The sequence below is a fragment of the Pseudoliparis swirei genome, chromosome 13 (genome assembly GCF_029220125.1).
Source record: "Pseudoliparis swirei isolate HS2019 ecotype Mariana Trench chromosome 13, NWPU_hadal_v1, whole genome shotgun sequence".
NCBI classification, from domain to species: Eukaryota; Metazoa; Chordata; class Actinopteri; order Perciformes; family Liparidae; genus Pseudoliparis; species Pseudoliparis swirei.
In genome coordinates, this window is record NC_079400.1 from 2,073,202 (window position 1) to 2,091,913 (window position 18,712).

At 43.1% G+C, this 18,712-nt stretch overlaps 2 protein-coding genes across 2 annotated transcripts; both read right to left on the minus strand.

Annotated features, from left to right (window-relative positions):
• Positions 1–2,765: 2,765 nt before the first annotated feature.
• On the minus strand, positions 2,766–7,744 carry LOC130203802 (tryptase-like). Its single transcript, XM_056430218.1, has 6 exons — positions 7,664–7,744; positions 5,613–5,627; positions 5,316–5,490; positions 4,071–4,339; positions 3,639–3,781; positions 2,766–3,205 (listed from the first exon to the last, which is right to left on the minus strand). The coding sequence occupies exons 1-6, from the start codon at positions 7,716–7,718 to the stop codon at positions 2,879–2,881; spliced, it is 984 nt and encodes a 327-aa protein (XP_056286193.1). The 5' UTR covers positions 7,719–7,744; the 3' UTR covers positions 2,766–2,878.
• Positions 7,745–10,728: 2,984 nt separating this feature from the next.
• LOC130203921 (chymotrypsin-like elastase family member 2A) lies at positions 10,729–18,315 on the minus strand. Its single transcript, XM_056430382.1, has 5 exons — positions 18,245–18,315; positions 17,607–17,621; positions 17,310–17,484; positions 16,123–16,388; positions 10,729–10,775 (listed from the first exon to the last, which is right to left on the minus strand). The coding sequence occupies exons 1-5, from the start codon at positions 18,297–18,299 to the stop codon at positions 10,729–10,731; spliced, it is 558 nt and encodes a 185-aa protein (XP_056286357.1). The 5' UTR covers positions 18,300–18,315.
• Between the last annotated feature and the right edge of the window lie 397 nt (positions 18,316–18,712).

Genomic DNA, 18,712 nt, shown 5'->3' on the forward strand with positions numbered 1-18,712 from the left:
GTGGTTGTAGTGGTTGTAGTGTTTGTAGTGGTTGGTGTGTTTGTAGTGGTTGTAGTGGTTGTAGTGTTTGGTGTGTTTGTAGTGGTTGTAGTGGTTGTAGTGTTTGGTGTGTTTGTAGTGTTTGTAGTGGTTGTAGTGTTTGGTGTGTTTGTAGTGGTTGTAGTGTTTGGTGTGTTTGTAGTGGTTGTAGTGTTTGGTGTGTTTGTAGTGGTTGTAGTGTTTGGTGTGTTTGTTGTGTTGGTGTGTGTGTTGTTTGTTGTTTGGTGTGTGTGTAGGTAGTAGTTTGTAGTGGTTGTAGTATAATTGTTTGTAGGCGGCATTACTCAACTAAACATGCTGAGGAGTATGCAAAATACCTGGGAGATGAGCGAGAGGACCGGGTCGCCAGACTTAAAACATGTCTACTGAGGCAACAAGATTTTTTTCAAGAAAGCAAGCAAAGAGAGTGATGCGGCTGTCAAAGCTAGTTACGTGGTGAGTGAGATGATCGCGAAGGCAGGAAAGCCATTCAAAGACGGCGAGTTCATCAAACAGTGCATGTTACAGGCTGCAAGTATAGTCTGCCCAGGAAAAAAGGGACAGTTTAGTAATATTAGCATTTCAGCCAACACAGTGGCAGAGCGCATTTCTGACATGTCAGGAAACATTTACGATCAACTGCGTGAGAAAGCTAAACATTTCCATTCATTCTCACTCGCTCTTGATGAGAGCACAGACGTCACTGACACTGCGCAGCTCGCAATATATGTCCGTGGTGTTGATGATAATTTTGAAGTGACGGAGGAGTTGCTCACAATGATTCCAATGCATGGCCAGACCACCGGTCAGGAAATATTCCGCCAGCTGTGTGATTCCATTGTGGATGCCGGCTTACTATGGAAGCGTTTTGCTGGAATAACAACTGACGGAGCGCCATCAATGACAGGGAGGAAAATGGACTGGTGGCACTTGTTAAAAAAAAACTGGAAGAGGAGGGTGTGGAAGAGGCCATCACTCTGCACTGCATTATCCACCAGCAGGCCCTTTGCAGCAAATGCCTGAAGTTTGACAATGTGATGTTTGACGTTGTGAAATTCATCAACCATATCAGATCCAGGGGTTTAAAGCACCGGCAGTTTCCGCTTTTTGGAGGAAATAGATTCAGCATATGAGGACGTGCTCTACTTCACCGAGGTACGTTGGCTTAGTAGGGGGAAGGTATTGAAGAGGTTTTTTGAGTTGAGAGCAGAAGTGAAAGCCTTCATGGAGAAGGATGGGATGACTGTTCCTGTACTAAGTGATCCCAAATGGCTAATGGACTTAGCTTTTCTGGTTGACATCACACAGGAGCTGAATGTACTTAATAAGAAGTTACAAGGCCAGGGCCAGCTTGTAAGTGCTGCATATGACAATGTCAGAGCATTCTCCACAAAAATTGTATTATGGAAAGCCCAGCTTTCCCAGACAAACCTCTGCCATTTCCCAGCATGCAAGGCACTCATGGATTCAGGCACAACATTCAGTGGTGAGAAGTATGCTGATACCATTGGAAAGCTACAGGATGAATTTGACAACAGGTTTGCAGACTTCAAGACACACAGAGACACTTTTCACATTTTTGCTGATCCCTTCTCTTTCGATGTGGAAGATGCCCCCCCCTGTGCTTCAGATGGAGCTAATTGACCTGCAGTGCAATTCTGAACTCAAAGCCAAGTTCAGAGAGTTGAGTGGAAAAACAGACAAGCTTGGACAATTTTTGAGAGAATTGCCCCCCACCTTCCCTGAGCTTTCCAGGATGTTTAAGCGGATCATGTGCCTTTTTGGCAGCACCTATCTGTGTGAAAAGCTCTTCTCCACAATGAACTTTAATAAGTCAAAGTTCAGGTCCAAACTTAAAGATGACCATCTTAAAGCCATACTGAGGGTCTCAGTTGCTTCCTCCCTCAAGCCAAATGTGGATCAGCTGTGTGAGAGGAAGCGCTGCCAAGTCTCTGGCAGCAAGGAGTAGGAGGAAGTAAGTTAAGCTTATGTTCTGAAGAACCGTTCATGTTCTGCACGTTCTGACTTATTAGTAAAGATTGAGAAGATTGGATCAGTTGTCAGTTTTTTTTTGAATACTTGAAACCCTTTTTTTGTGGAATACTTGAGCTTCACCCAGAGTCTACCTCCAGCGGCCCCCAGGTAAGTTGAGTTTGAGACCCCTGGTTTAGCTGATGCAGATGATGTGTATATCAAGTCTAAAACAAAAGAGTCCCATTCGTCATGTGTTATAACCACCGAGATCCGAGTCCCGGGCCATTCTCACGTTTTCCAAGAAGTGTGGGTTGATATCGTTAATGAGATCGTAAGTTTGGGATATCAATCCTCCAAAAAGTTTGAACAGAGAACAACACTACAGTTCTACAGTGCACTGTAATGGTAAAATATAGTAAAGTCATATTATGTGCAAGTATAGCTTAGGTGATCAGTAGCTTATTGGGAGAGTGGTTTGGGGTAACGGGAACATGAGGGATGGACCAGCCTGCCGTCATAAAACTAATGGTGTTTCACTACGGGGGGGTTCAGGAACCAGGTGGTGTGAGGGGGACCAGACACAAGTTCTCTGGGCCTGATCAAGATAAGGAGCTGACCTTTCAGGATGTAGGGAAGAGGACCTCTTCTCTGAAGTTGTCGTATAATTTAGAATCAACGCTTGTGTTCGTTGAATCTTGTGTCACAGAGTTCCCTGAGAGCTGTGACGGACTTTTCCTCCTTGCAAGGAATAAAACAGATGAAGGCAATTTTGATTCAGAGACTTTATTCCTTCTTTCCAGATTAACAGAGGAAATCTTCCACTACAGCACTTTGACAACACAAACTCCACTGCAATCGTTGTGATATTATACACATACATTATCATTTATAAGACAAACATAACGTAACACAACAAAGCCAGAGATGTGAACAAGTGTTCTGCAGGAACATTAACACTATCACCATTTGTAGTTTTAACTACTGTGGGTGGGTTACACACAAAGTTGTTGTCTTCATCAGTGCCTTTGGAGGCGTACGTTAGAAAGCTAACGTTTGCCGCAGGCACTTGATCCATGATCCAAGTCTGGAACTGAGATACTCGGGCGTAGACTTCAGGGAAACCAGCCAGGGCACACGGTACTCCATAGCTGACAATGCCGGACTGAATCCACCGCGAGTTTTGTTGGCATTGCAAAGGACCACCAGAGTCCCCCTAAAGAAAAAGAGGCAAAGCAGTGATTTGAAAGTAGAGAGAGGTACCGGAACCTAAAATAGTCTGGAGCTAAATTATTAAACGCCAGACAATTAATAACCTCCATCATTGTATGTTCTTTTTATTGGTTCTGTTTCAACATGCTGGTGTTGGTTAATTTGTTATCACACTGCAGCGTGTGTTTCCTCTGCTCTCTACATGTGACTAACATCACACACACACACACACATAAACACACACACACACACACACAGCGAACAGATCTGAGAGGAAAAAGACACAAATACTTTCTCAATCAACACACCTAAACAAATGTAAATATAAGTGATGCGTATTTCGAACTTAAGTGGCCTTACAAAGCCTCAGATATTCTCACTGAACAAAATATTGTAATAGCTCTACTTAAAATCATACAATGGCATATTATATTAACCTGGCATGTTCCTTTGTTCCCTTGTCCCGCACATATCATTTCATCAGTGATGTTTGCCCCTGGAATTGGGCTGTAGTTGCAACTGCACTGCTTTTCTCCAATGATGGGAACCTGAACTTCCTGCAGTGAGGATGGGGAGGGCTCTGTGGAAGAGAGAGCATGAGATCAGAGGATAAAGTCCCTTTCACACAGTTTTAAGGATATTTTTATTCTTTGCTGGTTTTCTCGTCAAATAACTTGTGTGCATCACCGAGGTTTTGTTTAAATTGTTTTTGTGGGTGTGTGTTCTGAGACAAGCTCAACAATATCGTCAAGAAGTCTTCTGACAATGCGATATGTCTTGTCCTCTATTAATTTGTTCGTGATGCTAACATGTTGATGTTTAGCGATGTACTACCCATAGGGTTATCGTGTCAGCATGCCAATACTCACCGTTACGTCCAAGTCGGCCCCAACCAGTGGCCCAGCAGAGGGTGGCGTTGTGAAACTGGCTGGTGTTACTGGCCAGACAGACAGGCCTGATGTAGTCAGTGAACACAACGGGGCTTTGGAGCTTCATCAGGGCGATGTCGTTGTTGAACAAGCTGTTGTTGAAGTCAGAATGGACGATGATCTGGGACACGGTGCGGCTTACCTCGTGAATGTTAGAGCCAGTCTGAGTCTGTCTTCCCATGTAGAGAATCCATGAACTTAGCGTTTTTCTGGAAAAAAATAACAAAAAAATGAATGTTAATCATTCAGTGCGTTTACATGATGGTATAATTCGAATCTTGCTTTAGTCGGACTCTGCTATCTTTTGGGGGATCTGCTGTTATCCCAATATACATGGCAGTGAGTAATTCGAATCATTGGCCTTTGAAAGCATGTCATATCCGATACGATAGGCGGCGCTGTTTTCATTACAACTCGTGGTGATACAGCTAGTGACTATTTTTTTGCTCCATCCCAATGCGCGCAGACCGGCGTCGGAGCTCTGCAGCGGAACAATCGATCGGCGTATTGAGCACCCCTGCATTCAAGCATTAAATAGCCGACGAGAGGTTTTTTCAGCGTGAGGAATTCGATGTGTGGCGGGAGTGCGTGAGACTTGAGAGCCCTGAAACACGGTCATTGAGTCTCACAGGTCGCAACACGTTTAATCAGAAAAGGACAGCCGGTCAGTCAATGTCAGTTCTTTCATTGAGGAAAAGCAAAAGTCTGACCTGCACCATTCTGACTAAAGAGTGGAAAGAATCTGACTCAACATTTTAAAAACAACAGATGACCTTAGAACTGTTCCAGAAAGCAGGCTAACAAACTCTTGGAGTATTGCTTGTGAGTATTCTTTGTAATATAGTCCTGTAGCACTATCAGAGGACTGTGTGTGGCGTTGAACATGCGCATTGGGTAGTGATGGCACAACTCGTTACCCCCAATCCGCCTGCGTACCTCTCATAAGAGGTAACAAAACATATTAAAAACTATGTGCAACCTATTAAATAAAACTCACTTTCAAACATCCTTCTCCAGCACAATCCTGCTCCCTCAGAAATATCATGCTTTTGAAAAATACTTACCAAAGCCACATTTATTTTAAGACTATTTAAAAATGGATAGCCAGTCCACTTTATTGAAATTCGAAAGCGTTATCTATAAAAAAAAAAAAATAACAATACCAGTGCTCTGCGTTGTTCTTACGTTACGATGCAGTGGGCTGCTGTGAGTACCCACTGGTCAGTGATCAGGCTCCCCCCGCAGATGTGACCTTGACGACCGGAGAGTCTGATGTGCATGCTGACCTGCCAGGGCCATGACCCAGCTGTAGCATCCTGTCCACCCACTATCCTTGTGTTCAGAGGTGCCGCTCCACAATCTGAAAGAGCACATAGACAAACTGTGTGTCAGTACATATGCCATGAGGCGGATTCAGGGGTAGCTGTGTTCAAAGTTGTTACAGTGCAACTCTCATAGCAAATTAAATATGACTGTGCTTACCCTGAGCATTCGACCCTGCAGGAAAAGAGAGATGAGCATTAATAGTGTAGAAGAAATGAGCAAGTACAGACACAAGATGGCACGACAGCTCCGGTAGCTTCATCAACTGCTTGTGGAGGTGTGCTCTCCAGCTCTGCAGCTCTCCAGCTCTGCAGCTCTCCAGCTCTGCAGCTCTGCAGCTCTGCAGCTCTCCAGCTCTGCAGCTCAGTCCTTTTGACCCGAGTCTGACCCGGGTTAACGCTCATCTGGACATGAGCCACTGCGTCGTGGGCTCCGGCTCCCGGGTCGTCTCCATGACGTGACCCGGGAAGGACTCGGCCGAGATTGTCTTTCGATTTTATTGAAGGCATTCATTCACTGTTAAGAATTGTTATTTTTCTGTATTATTGTGTTATGCATGTTTATAATGCCGAGTGATACTTTTGATTTCTATATCCGAATACACAAATTAAAACAGAATACATACACAACAGACAAATAACCCATGAGTTGAATATTCAAGTCCAGCTCTTTATGAAGTTTATATTCAGGTGAGGCGGCTCCTGAAAAAATTCTCAGGGGGGGCAATTTTTTTGATAATGATTAACCCTCCCAAAACCACAGACCTTCAGACAGCTGTCTATGTGTAGCTTCGTCACAATGCCATCAAGTCATGTGACTCCAGTCAGTGTGACGGCTGTGACTGAACTCTGTCTGTGAGCTTGTAGTTAGTTCATAAGCAGACAGACAGTCTGAGGCAGTCTGTGAGCTGTCTGTCAGTAATCCAGCTCCTGGTCTTTGATTTGGTGATTTTTTCAAAAAGGTTTAAATAATTATAATAATAATAAATATGAGATCACCATTTGTGACTCCTGCATCTGTGCTTTTTCAAATAATAGAATAAATACAATTGCAATCACTTCCAAGTAAACCAGATTTCTCCAGCACAAAAAAAAGTTCAATGTTGAGCTTTTGTTTTGAAGGGCAACAGCAGAAAAGCGGAACTCACTGAGGTAGGACCTGGCAAGTCGCCAAGAATCTCAGCTGTCGCGCAAGCGTAACTTGTTAATGCCGTAACGTAAACATTTACACGAAGGTACAAGCATTTCAACATATATTTATTCATGACTTAGTTTTATGTCTTTGTACTTTGACCGTGTGTAATATGTGAAGTTATCAATAAAGGTCTTTCTGCATTTCCCCTGCGCCTCACCTGTAGTACCACTGCCCCCCACTAGAGGGGCACGCCCCACCTGTAGTCCTACATTCCTCTTTCAGGGAGCACAGCTGACAACACGGCTGTCACAGAACCGGTTTTCAGGCGTTCATTCCAGTCAAATCAGGCGGAGATCTTTTCTGACGTCGCTCTTCCAGTCAGGAAGAAAACGTTTCTGAAGACACTTTCAAAAAATTTCGAGAATGAGGAACAATGTGTTTCTGATTTTATTTTCATTTTATTTTGGAGATCGACAGGGAACGTCTCCGAGATCGACGTGTTGGCTACCGCTGCTCTAGGAGGTCCTAATTCTATTGTTGCCGATGTGTCTTCATTGTTACGCCGACCAAAATGAGTTTCTTTCAAAGAAAGAATTGAATCGCTGCTGGAGGGGCGAGCCCTCCCGGAGGCCATAGAGAATGCATTGAGAGCTCTGTTTTGTGAAAAAAATGGATTTAACATGGGAGTCAATGGGAGAGGTCTGGGGCGATTTTCATTTCGCCCAAAGTCGCCCCAGAAGGGGCGGGGCCATTGGAAGCGCGACTTTAGGCTGACTGAATGACTGTTACCTGATTGGACAATGACACACAGAGGCAGATCAGACGGGAAGTGGTAGAATCCGACTTCTTTTTGTTTCTTTTCCTTTTTCCTCTAGGCAGTGCGCCGCCCTAATCGCCCTTATGGACAAGCCGCCCATCATATTTAAATATCTTTTAACAATTTGTAAAATAACCAGACATTTCAGGACAACATATACATCCTTCAAAATTACCATAGAGTAAAAACAAACTAAATATACATTTTAAAAGAGATATTGGTCAACAATACAAAAACTGGAAACCCATGTAAAGCTCACCTTGTCCTACAAGGACTGCGAATAGCAGGAGGATCCCCACGGTCACGGCTGCCATGTGCTGTATCTAACTCGTTGCCTTCGGGAAGCGCGGAGTCTTTCCGATTGAGATTTTGTCTTCTGAATATGTAGCTTTATATATCTAGGTTTATGAACACTCCCATCTCAAACCTGTTTTTCTTCCTTTGTCATAAGACTTACCGCGTGACTCATTTCATTGCTTCCGTCTCAGAAGGATCAAACATCGAGCAAGAAGCGCTGTGAAGGCTACGACCACATTGGCTTTATTTGGTAAACGGGTACAGACTTCCTCACCATACGTTTTAAATATATTTAACCAAAAGTTGGAGACTTTTGGGCATAGACAGAACACGTGTAACAAGTCTGCTGGCTGGCCTTTACATCGAGGACAAACGGGTCAGAGTTTGGGTACATTTTTGCCGTTGTGTAACGCGCCCTGTGTCCTTTTAGCTGTATTGAGTTGTGTTTAGCGGATGCAGATGATGTGTATATCAAGTCTAAAACAAAAGAGTCCCATTCGTCATGTGTTATAACCACCAAGATCCGAGTCCCGGGCCATTCTCACGTTTTCCAAGAAGTGTGGGTTGATATCGTTAATGAGCTCGTAAGTTTGGGATATCAATCCTCCAAAAAGTTTGAACAGAGAACAACACTACAGTTCTACACTGCACTGTAATGGTAAAATATAGTAAAGTCATATTATGTGCAAGTATAGCTTAGGTGATCAGTAGCTTATTGGATTTTCTCCTATCAACCGTGACCAATTATTTTCAACGGTTTCTACTTCGAACACGTCTACCTGTCTCTTGGACCCCATCCCGACGAGGCTGCTTAAAGACGTTTTGCCTTTAATTGGCGGCTCTCTATTAGATATTATCAATGTGTCTCTGCTAACAGGCCACGTACCACACTCCTTCAAGGTGGCTGTTATTAAACCTCTCCTGAAGAAGCCCACTCTGGATCCAGAGGTATTGGCTAACTACAGACCGATCTCTAACCTCCCTTCCTCTCCAAGATCCTTGAGAAAGTGGTCGCAAATCAGTTGTGCGACTTTCTACATCATAATAGTTTATTTGAGAAATTTCAATCAGGATTTAGAAAACACCACAGCACCGAGACGGCACTGGTGAAAATTACAAATGACCTCTTAATGGCAGCAGATAAAGGACTCCTCTCTGTCCTGGTCTTGTTAGACCTTAGTGCTGCATTCGACACCATTGACCATGACATCCTGTTACAGAGACTGGAGCAGTCGATTGGCATTTCAGGCACGGCACTAATTTGGTTTAAATCCTATTTATCAGATCGATCTCAGTTTGTATTTGTAAACGATGGCCTCGATAACCACCAACGTTAATCACGGAGTTCCACAAGGTTCTGTGCTTGGACCAATTTTATTTACCTTATACATGCTTCCTTTGGGCAATATTATCAGGAAACACTCCATAAACTTTCATTGTTATGCAGATGACACTCAACTATATTTATCGATAAAACCAGAGGAGAGCAACCAACTCTGTAAAATTCAAGCATGTCTTAAAGACATAAAACATGGATGACCTGCAACTTCTTGATGTTAAACTCAGACAAAACCGAAGTAATTTTAATCGGCCCTGAGCACCTCAGAGATCAATTATCTGGTGATGTGGATTCTGTAGACGGCATTGCCCTGGCATCCAACACCACTGTAAAGAATCTTGGCGTTATCTTTGATCGGGACTTGTCCTTTAACTCCCACGTAAAGCAAATCTCAAGGACTGCATTCTTTCATCTACGTAATATTTCAAAAATCAGGCACATCTTGTCTCAAAAGATGCAGAAAATTGGTTCACGCGTTCGTTACTTGAGACTGGATTACTGCAACTCCTTATTATCAGGCTGCTCTAATAAATCTCTTAGGTCCCTCCAGTTGATCCAGAATGCTGCAGCTCGTGTTCTCACTAAAACTAAGAAAAGAGATCACATCGCTCCTGCACTAGCTGCTCTGCACTGGCTCCCAGTAAAATCAAGAATCACTTTTAAAATTCTTCTCTTAACCTACAAAGCCTTGATTGGTGATGCTCCATCATATCTTAAGGAGCTTGTCGTACCATATTGCCCCACTAGAGAGCTACGCTCACTAAATGCGGGACTACTTGTAGTTCCTAGAGTCTTAAAAAGTAGAATGGGAGCCAGAGCCTTTAGTTATCAAGCTCCTCTTTTATGGAACCAGCTTCCAATTTCAGTCCGGGAGGCAGACACAGTCACCTCGTTTAAGAGTAGACTTAAGACCTTCCTCTTTGACAGAGCTTATAGTTAGGGCTGAATCAGGTTCACCTGGTCCAGCCCCTTGATATGCTGCTATAGGCTTATAGCTGCCGGGGGACGTTTTAGGATGCACTGAGTACCTATCTCCTCTTTTTTCCTCTCCTTAAGGATGAATTTTCATCTCTCAATCACACGTTACTAACTCTGCTTTCTCCCTGGAGTCCTTTTGACTTTCGTCTCATGGGGTCATCGGACCCTATGAGACGGCATAGATCCTATCTGCCTGATGGATCGTCTGGGTCGTGGAATTCCTGCTCATGACTACGCCACTGTCCTGTTGAGACTCCGCCCTCCTCCTCCCCACCGCCATCTGCCTGATGGATCGTGGAGGTCTCCATCGTGGAATATGCCTACTATGAACTATTCATACACTCTGTCATATTCATTGAATGTATTTTAACTCTAAATCTGTCCTTCTGTACACATTACATCTATTGCATCTGTCCATCCTAGGAGAGGGATCCTCCTCTGTTGCTCTCCTGCAGGTTTCTTCCCTTTTTTCCCCCCCTGAAGGGTTATTTGGGAGTTTTTCCTGGTCCGATGTGAGGTTTTGGGGCAGGGATGTCTATGTGTACAGATTGTAAAGCACTCCGAGACAAATTTGTAATTTGTGAAATTGGGCTATACAAATAAACTGAATTGAATTGAATTGAATTGGGAGAGTGGTTTGGGGTAACGGGAACATGAGGGATGGACCAGCCTGCCGTCATAAAACTAATGGTGTTTCACTACGGGGGGGTTCAGGAACCAGGTGGTGTGAGGGGGACCAGACACAAGTTCTCTGGGCCTGATCAAGATAAGGAGCTGACCTTTCAGGATGTAGGAAAGAGGACCTCTTCTCTGAAGTTGTCGTATAATTTAGAATCAACGCTTGTGTTTGTTTGACCGGGGCCAGGAGGGGTAACCTAGATCCAGGCCCGGGGTGGGTAATCGGGAGAATCGGGAGAGTTCCCGGTGGGCCGCTTCACTTTTGGGCCGGTCGAGAATTTCATTTGTTGACATTTGTCACGTTAGTCCATCTTCTCTTAAAGTGGGCTACACACGTTCCGCATTCTGACAGCACAGCCTCTGCATGGGTTGTACCATGCGAGGAAGTTCACCCCTCCAAAATAGAGTTGGTTCGGTCCTTAGCCGTCTTTTCCCAAAAGTTTTCTCAGCTCCGGATAGCTGGGCCGGCCCGACCGCAACGATACGCGTCAGGGAGGATGGACGGGAGGAAGAGGGCAGGAGGGGCTGGAAAAGCCAGGTTGAAAAAAAGAAAGGCATTGGAGGAGGATGCTGCCAAATGTGCCAAGCTTACAGATTTATTTTCTAGAGGACAAACACAAGTGGCAACTGGTAAAGAGAGACAAAGGCCTAATGATTAGCAACATAACTATTCGGCTAACGTTGTAGCCTTGATTAATATCATTGTAGCGTTGTCAACCTATTCTCAAGCAAAATATTAAATTGAATTAAAATATTAGCCTTTTTATATCACCCAAAATATGGCGATCCATAGACTTTGCAAATATTATGCAAATATTGATATATACTATTGATATTGATATTGAAGTATGCAGTAATATGACTGTTAATTTTTCTTTGTAGCTTCGGAGCAGCAGATAAGACAGTCTCCTGCTGAAAATGATGAGCCCGGCATTTTCAATGAGGAGGCCATGACTACAGGGACAGGTAGAGAGGATAACAGAGGAAACAATATGATTTAAAGTTATATATTCTAAGAAAGAGCAGTACAGTACTTGATGAACCAATATGCATTGTTTGCTCAGAAGTGGGTGTAGTAAAGGAGTAAATCACCACTATATAATACTCATGCAGAAAAATGATAATGACCATGACAATGACAATGACAATGACCATGCCCATGACAATGACAACGACCATGACCATGACCATGACCATGACGGCCCCCATGAGGTCTCACTCCAACAAATCTGGCCTACTGCCTAATCTGAGTCTGACACCCCTGCTATGCCCTTCTGCCTTTTTTAATGTTATGCATATTTTTTGTTAACTTCTCATCTTAAGTGGATTATTATTGTTGTATTTAACCTTTAACCTGGGCAGCACGGTGGCTCAGTGGTTAGCACTGTCGCCTCACAGCAAGAAGGCCCTGGGTTCGAATCCCGGTCGTTCCAGGTCCTTTCTGTGTGGAGTTTGCATGTTCTCCTCGTGTCTGCGTGGGTTTCCTCCGGGTTCTCCGGTTTCCCCCACCATCATAAAGACATGCACCGCAGCCTCACCCCGGTTCGTATGGATGTGAATGAATGTTGGTGGTGGTCGGAGGGGCCGTAGGCGCTGATTGGCTGCCACGCTTCCGTCAGTCTGCCCCAGGGCAGCTGTGGCTCCTGATGTAGCTCCACCACCGGGATGAGTGTGTGTGTGTGTGTGTGTGTGTGTGTGTGTGTGTGTGTGTGTGTGTGTGTGTGTGTGTGTGTGTGTGTGTGTGTGTGTGTGTGTGTGTGTGTGTGTGTGTGTGTGTGTGTGTGTGTGTGTGTGTGTGTGTGTGTGTGTGTGTGTGTATGACTACTGGACTCTGTAAAGCGACTTCGGGTGCCTTGAGAAGCGCTATATAAAATAAATGATTATTATTATTATTATTACATTATTTGTTGGACCATGGTATTAATAAAAGAACTACAGGATAGTAAGAGTTGAACTGTTGCTTCATTTATCCAATTTCCACTACCATGAAAATAGTGGGCTGGTCTTGAGCCTGAAATTCCCGGGCTGAAAAGTGGCCCCACTCCGGCCCTGCCTAGATCGGTATAAAGAAGGCTGTGACTAGGGATGGGTATCGTTTGGGTTTTTTTCCGATACCGGTGCTAAACCGGTACTTTTAAAACGATACCGGTGCCTGAACCGATACTTCTTTTTTTAAACGCACAATGAGGACATTAAAAACCTCTTGGGCCATATTCCCTGTAGAAGCCGTTATCATGGAGCACTGACACACAACGGATATCAGACTGTTAACATCCACGATATACAGGACTGTCTCAGAAAATTAGAATATTGTGATGAAGTTCTTTATTTTCTGTAATGCAATTAAAAAAACAAAAATGTCATGCATTCTGGATTCATTACAAATCAACTGAAATATTGCAAGCCTTTTATTCTTTTAATATTGCTGATTATGGCTTACAGCTTAAGAAAACTCAAATATCCTATCTCTAAATATTAGAATATCATGAAAAGTATACTAGTAGGGTATTAAACAAATCACTTGAATTGTCTAATTAACTCGAAACACCTGCAAGGGTTTCCTGAGCCTTGACAAACACTCAGCTGTTATAAATCTTCCTTTTTACTTGGTCTGAGGAAATATTAAAATTTTATGAGATAGGATTTTAGAGTTTTCTTAAACTGTAAGCCATAATCAGCAATATTAAAAGAATAAAAGGCTTGCAATATTTCAGTTGATTTGTAATGAATCCAGAATGCATGACATTTTTGTTTTTTTAATTGCATTACAGAAAATAAAGAACTTTATCACAATATTCTAATTTTCTGAGACAGTCCTGTATGTTCTCCATTATATGATGTGATATGTATCGTCATGTGCAGACCTTATAGGGTTAATCATGTCACTGTGTTGATGGGCAAAGAGAACAACCAATCAGAGGGACTGAAGATGACACGTGACAAATAAAGTTTTGCTTCTGACAGCGAGAGTTACACTGAAACAAAGTGACGCCCCACGGTCTTTATTCCTCCGTCATTATATTCCCGGTAACACCGGGTATACAGCCGGGACCGCTGGACACCAACACATCTGCTAGCAGACTGTCACGCTCGTAGCTCGTAGCTAGCGCTAGCTACGAGCTAACGCTAGCTACGAGCTAGCTTAAACATGGTTATAATGGATAATTTATTATTTCTTGGGCTACTTTTATGAATGCAATACTTGCAATCAACGATACGGTACTAATCTGAGTTCAGGCTGCTCGTCATCATCGGTCTCCACGTGTTCAGGGGGACCGGTGACGGTCTCCTCGTCGCGTCCAGCCTGACGCTGGTGTGCTCCACACGGGCTCACGCCGTCACACACGGCTCAGCCTCCGCTGTCAGAGTTATATATGAGAGGCTCGCAACCTGCTGACAGGGCGGAGTCACCTGAGAAGTTCACAACAATAGTTTTTTTCAATTTCAATCGGCTCAGGCACCGGAAAGAAGCACCGGAATGTGCGTTGCGTTTCGGTCCGGGTAATACCGGTAGTATTGGAACCGGTACCATATTGGCACCGGTTTCCGGTACCCAACCCTAGCTGTGACTGCTGTTCGTTCTCGTGTCAGTTCCCGGAGAGCTGTGACAGACTTTTCCTCCTTGCAAGGAATAAAACAGATGAAGGCAATTTTGATTCAGAGACTTCATTCCTTCTTTCCAGATTAACAGAGGAAATCTTCCACTACAGCACTTTGACAACACAAACTCCACTGCAATCGTTGTGATATTAGACACATACATTATCATTTATAAGACAAACATAACGTAACACAACAAAGCCAGAGATGTGAACAAGTGTTCAGCAGGAACATTAACACTATCACCATTTGTACACACAAAGTTGTTGTCTTCATCAGTGCCGTTGGAGGCGTACGTCAGAAAGCTAACGTTTGCCGCAGGCACTTGATCCATGATCCAAGTCTGGAACTGAGATACTCGGGCGTAGACTTCAGGGAAACCAGCCAGGGCACACGATGCTCCTAAACTGACAATGCCGGACTGAATCCACCGCGAGTTTTGTTGGCATTGCAAAGGACCACCAGAGTCCCCCTAAAGAAAAAGAGGCAAAGCAGTGAGTTGAAAGTAGAGAGAGGTACCGGAACCTAAAATAGTCTGGAGCTAAATTATTAAACGCCAGACAATTAATAACCTCCATCATTGTATGTTCTTTTTATTACCTTCGCATTGAAAATGCGGAAGGTTATGTTTTGATCGCCGTGTATTTATTTATTTGTATGCGTGTTCCTCGCATAACTAAAAAAGTATTAAACCGAATTGCATGAAATTTGGTGGGATGATTGGTTATGATCCGGGGAACATTTGATTACATTTTGGGATCGATGGGGTCAAAGGTCAAGGTCAAGGTCATGAAAAGGTCAAAATATTCTTGAATCGCATGAAATTTGGTGGGATGATTGGTTATTATCCGGGGACCATTTGCGCGGCGCCATCGCTCGGTGAACAGAGAATTGTTAACAAACGAGCTAAAGGAGAAGTAGTCTGTGTGTATTTAGCTTAGTATACCGCATATCTTCAATTTGGTAAATTCGTGTGAACTTATGAAGGCAGTAATTCCCATGAGCAGAGGGAGGAGGACAGGATAGTGACTAATCTCTGTGTTCTTCATACTTTATAAACTCAGTAATACTCTTTATTTTTTGACACTTTAGATTTCTTTCCAGTGAGATATTTTTGAGTAGATTTAGTGATTTTGCCTTTGTAAACATTTGTTTTAGAATCAAAGTGGAGTTATATGTAAAAATATTAATACATTATTATTCTATTAGTCTTTTTTTACAAAACAATTATTTAACCATGAAAAAGAAACAATAAGAGTATTGATTAAAAAAATACCCACCTATAATTATTACTGCTGGGAACTTAAGTGGCCTTACAAAGCCTCAGATATTCTCACTGAACAAAACATTGTAATAGCTCTACTTAAAATCATACAATGGTGTATTATATTAACCTGGCATGCTCCTTTGTTCCCTTGTCCAGCACATATCATTTTATCAGTGATGTTTGCCTCTGGAATTGGGCTGTAGTTGCAAATGCACTGCTTTTCTCCAATGATGGGAACCTGAACTTCCTGCAGTGAGGATGGGAGGGGCCCTGTGGAAGAGAGAGCATGAGATCAGAGGATAAAGTCCCTTTCACACAGTTTTAAGGATATTTTTATTCTTTGCTGGTTTTCTCGTCAAATAACTTTTGTGGATCACTGAGGTTTTGTTTAAATTGTTTTTGTGGGTGTGTGTTCTGAGACAAGCCCAACAATATCGTCAAGAAGTCTTCTGACAATGCAATAGGTCTTGTACTCTATTAATTTGTTTGTGATGCTAACATGTTGATGTTTAGCGATGTACTACCCATAGGGTTATCGTGTCAGCATGCCAATACTCACCGTTACGTCCAAGTCGGCCCCAACCAGTGGCCCAGCAGAGGGTGGCGTTGTGAAACTGGCTGGTGTTACTGGCCAGACAGACAGGCCTGATGTAGTCAGTGAACACAACGGGGCTTTGGAGCTTCATCAGGGCGATGTCGTTGTTCAAGAAGCTGTTGTAGTCAGAATGGACGATGATCTGGGACACGGTGCGGCTTACCTCGTGAATGTTAGAGCCAGTCTGAGTCTGTCTTCCCATGTAGAGAATCCATGGACTTAGCGATTGTCTGGAAAAAAATAACAAAACAATGAATATTAATCATTGAGTCTCACAGGTCGCAACACGTTTAATCAGAAAAGGACAGCTGGTCAGTCAATGTCAGTTCTTTAATTGAGGAAAAGCAAAAGTCTGACCTGCACCATTCTGACTAAAGAGTGGAAAGAATCTGACTCAACATTTTAAAAACAACAGATGACCTTAGAACTGTTCCAGAAAGCAGGCTAACAAACTCTTGGAGTATTGCTTGTGAGTATTCTTTGTAATATAGTCCTGTAGCACTCTCAGAGGACTGTGTGTGGCGTTGAACATGCGCATTGGGTAGTGATGGCACAACTCGTTACCCCCAATCCGCCTGCGTACCTCTCATAAGAGGTAACAAAACATATTAAAAACTAGAACAGGCACTCGGTAGAGCGCATACCTTCGCATATCACAAGATTCGGCATTGAATTATGAACATGTTGGCATTAGTTGCATGCCAATTGGATAAAAATTGACCGTGCTATGGTCAAAAGAAGATTTTGACCTTTTCATGACTTTGATCTGATTGATCCCAAAATCTAATCAAATGGTCCCCGGATAATAACCAATCATCCCACCAAATTTCATGCGATTCGGTTTAATACTTTTTGAGTTATGCGAGGAACACGCATACAAATAAATACACGGCGATCAAAACATAACCTTCTGCATTTTCAATGTGAAGGTAACTATGTGCAACCTTTTAAATAAAACTCACTTTCAAACATCCTTCTCCAGCACAATCCTGCTCCCTCAGAAATATCATGCTTTTGAAAAATACTTTCCAAAGCCACATTTATTTTAAGACTATTTAAAAATGGATAGCCAGTCCATTTTATTGAAACTCGAAAGCGTTATCTCTAAAAAAATGAAAAATAACTATACCAGTGCTATGCGTTGTTCTTACGTTAGGATGCAGTGGGCTGCTGTGAGTACCCACTGGTCAGTGATCAGGCTCCCCCCGCAGACGTGACCTTGAACACCTGAGAGTCTGATGTGCATGCTGACCTGCCAGGGCCATGACCCAGCTGTAGCATCCTGTCCACCCACTATCCTTGTGTTCAGAGGTGCCGCTCCACAATCTGAAAGAGCACATAGACAAACTGTGTGTCAGTACATATGCCATGAGGCGGATTCAGGGGTAGCTGTGTTCAAAGTTGTTACAGTGCAACTCTGAAAGCAAATTAAATATGACTGTGCTTACCCTGAGCATTCGACCCTGCAGGAAAAGAGATGAGCATTAATAGTGTAGAAGAAATGAGCAAGTACAGACACAAGATGGCACGACAGCTCCGGTAGCTTCATCAACTGCTTGTGGAGGTGTTCTCTCCAGCTCTGCAGCTCTGCAGCTCTCCAGCTCTGCAGCTCAGTCCTTTTGACCCGAGTCTGACCCGGGTTAACGCTCATTTGGACATGAGCCACTGCGTCGTGGGCTCCGGCTCCCGGGTCGTCTCCATGACGTGACCCGGGAAGGACTCGGCCGAGATTGCCTTTCGATTTTATTGAAGGCATTCATTCACTTTCAAGAATTGTTATTTTTCTGTATTATTGTGTTATGCATGTTTATAATGTCGAGTGATACTTTTGATTTCTATATCCGAATACCCAAATTAAAACAGAATACATACACAACAGACAAAGAACCCATGAGTTGAATATTCAAGTCCAGCTCTTTATGAAGTTTATATTCAGGTCATATTAAAATCTTTTAACAATTTGTAAAATAACCAAACATTTCATGCATCCTTAAAAATTACCATAGAGTAAAAACAAACTAAACATAAACTTTAAAAGAGATATTGGTCAACAATACAAAAACTGGTAAACCCGTGTAAAGCTCACCTTGTCCTACAAGGACTGTGAATAGCAGGAGGATCCCCACGGTCACGGCTGCCATGTGCTGTATCTAACTCGTTGCCTTCGGGAAGCGCGGAGTCTTTCCGATTGAGATTTTGTCTTCTGAATATGTAGCTTTATATATCTTGGTTTATGAACACTCCCTATTAAAACGTGTTTTTCTTTCTTTGTCCTTAGACTTACCGCGTGACTCATTTCAGCCCGAACAGTCATTTAATGATTTTATTGTTAAAAAAAAGAAATTACTGTTAATTGTACTAAACATTGTACTGAAAATGGAAATACTGTCACGGGCTGTACCAGGGTGAGGCTAAGTTCCAGAGAAAAGAAGGCTGGACTTCAGGTGAAGTAATTTCTGTTTATTTCCACTTCTCATATAACTGTGTCTCTGTTGTTCCTGGTAAAAAACGTGCGATCTCCCCGTCACCCATGCATCATTACCCGAGTCGGATG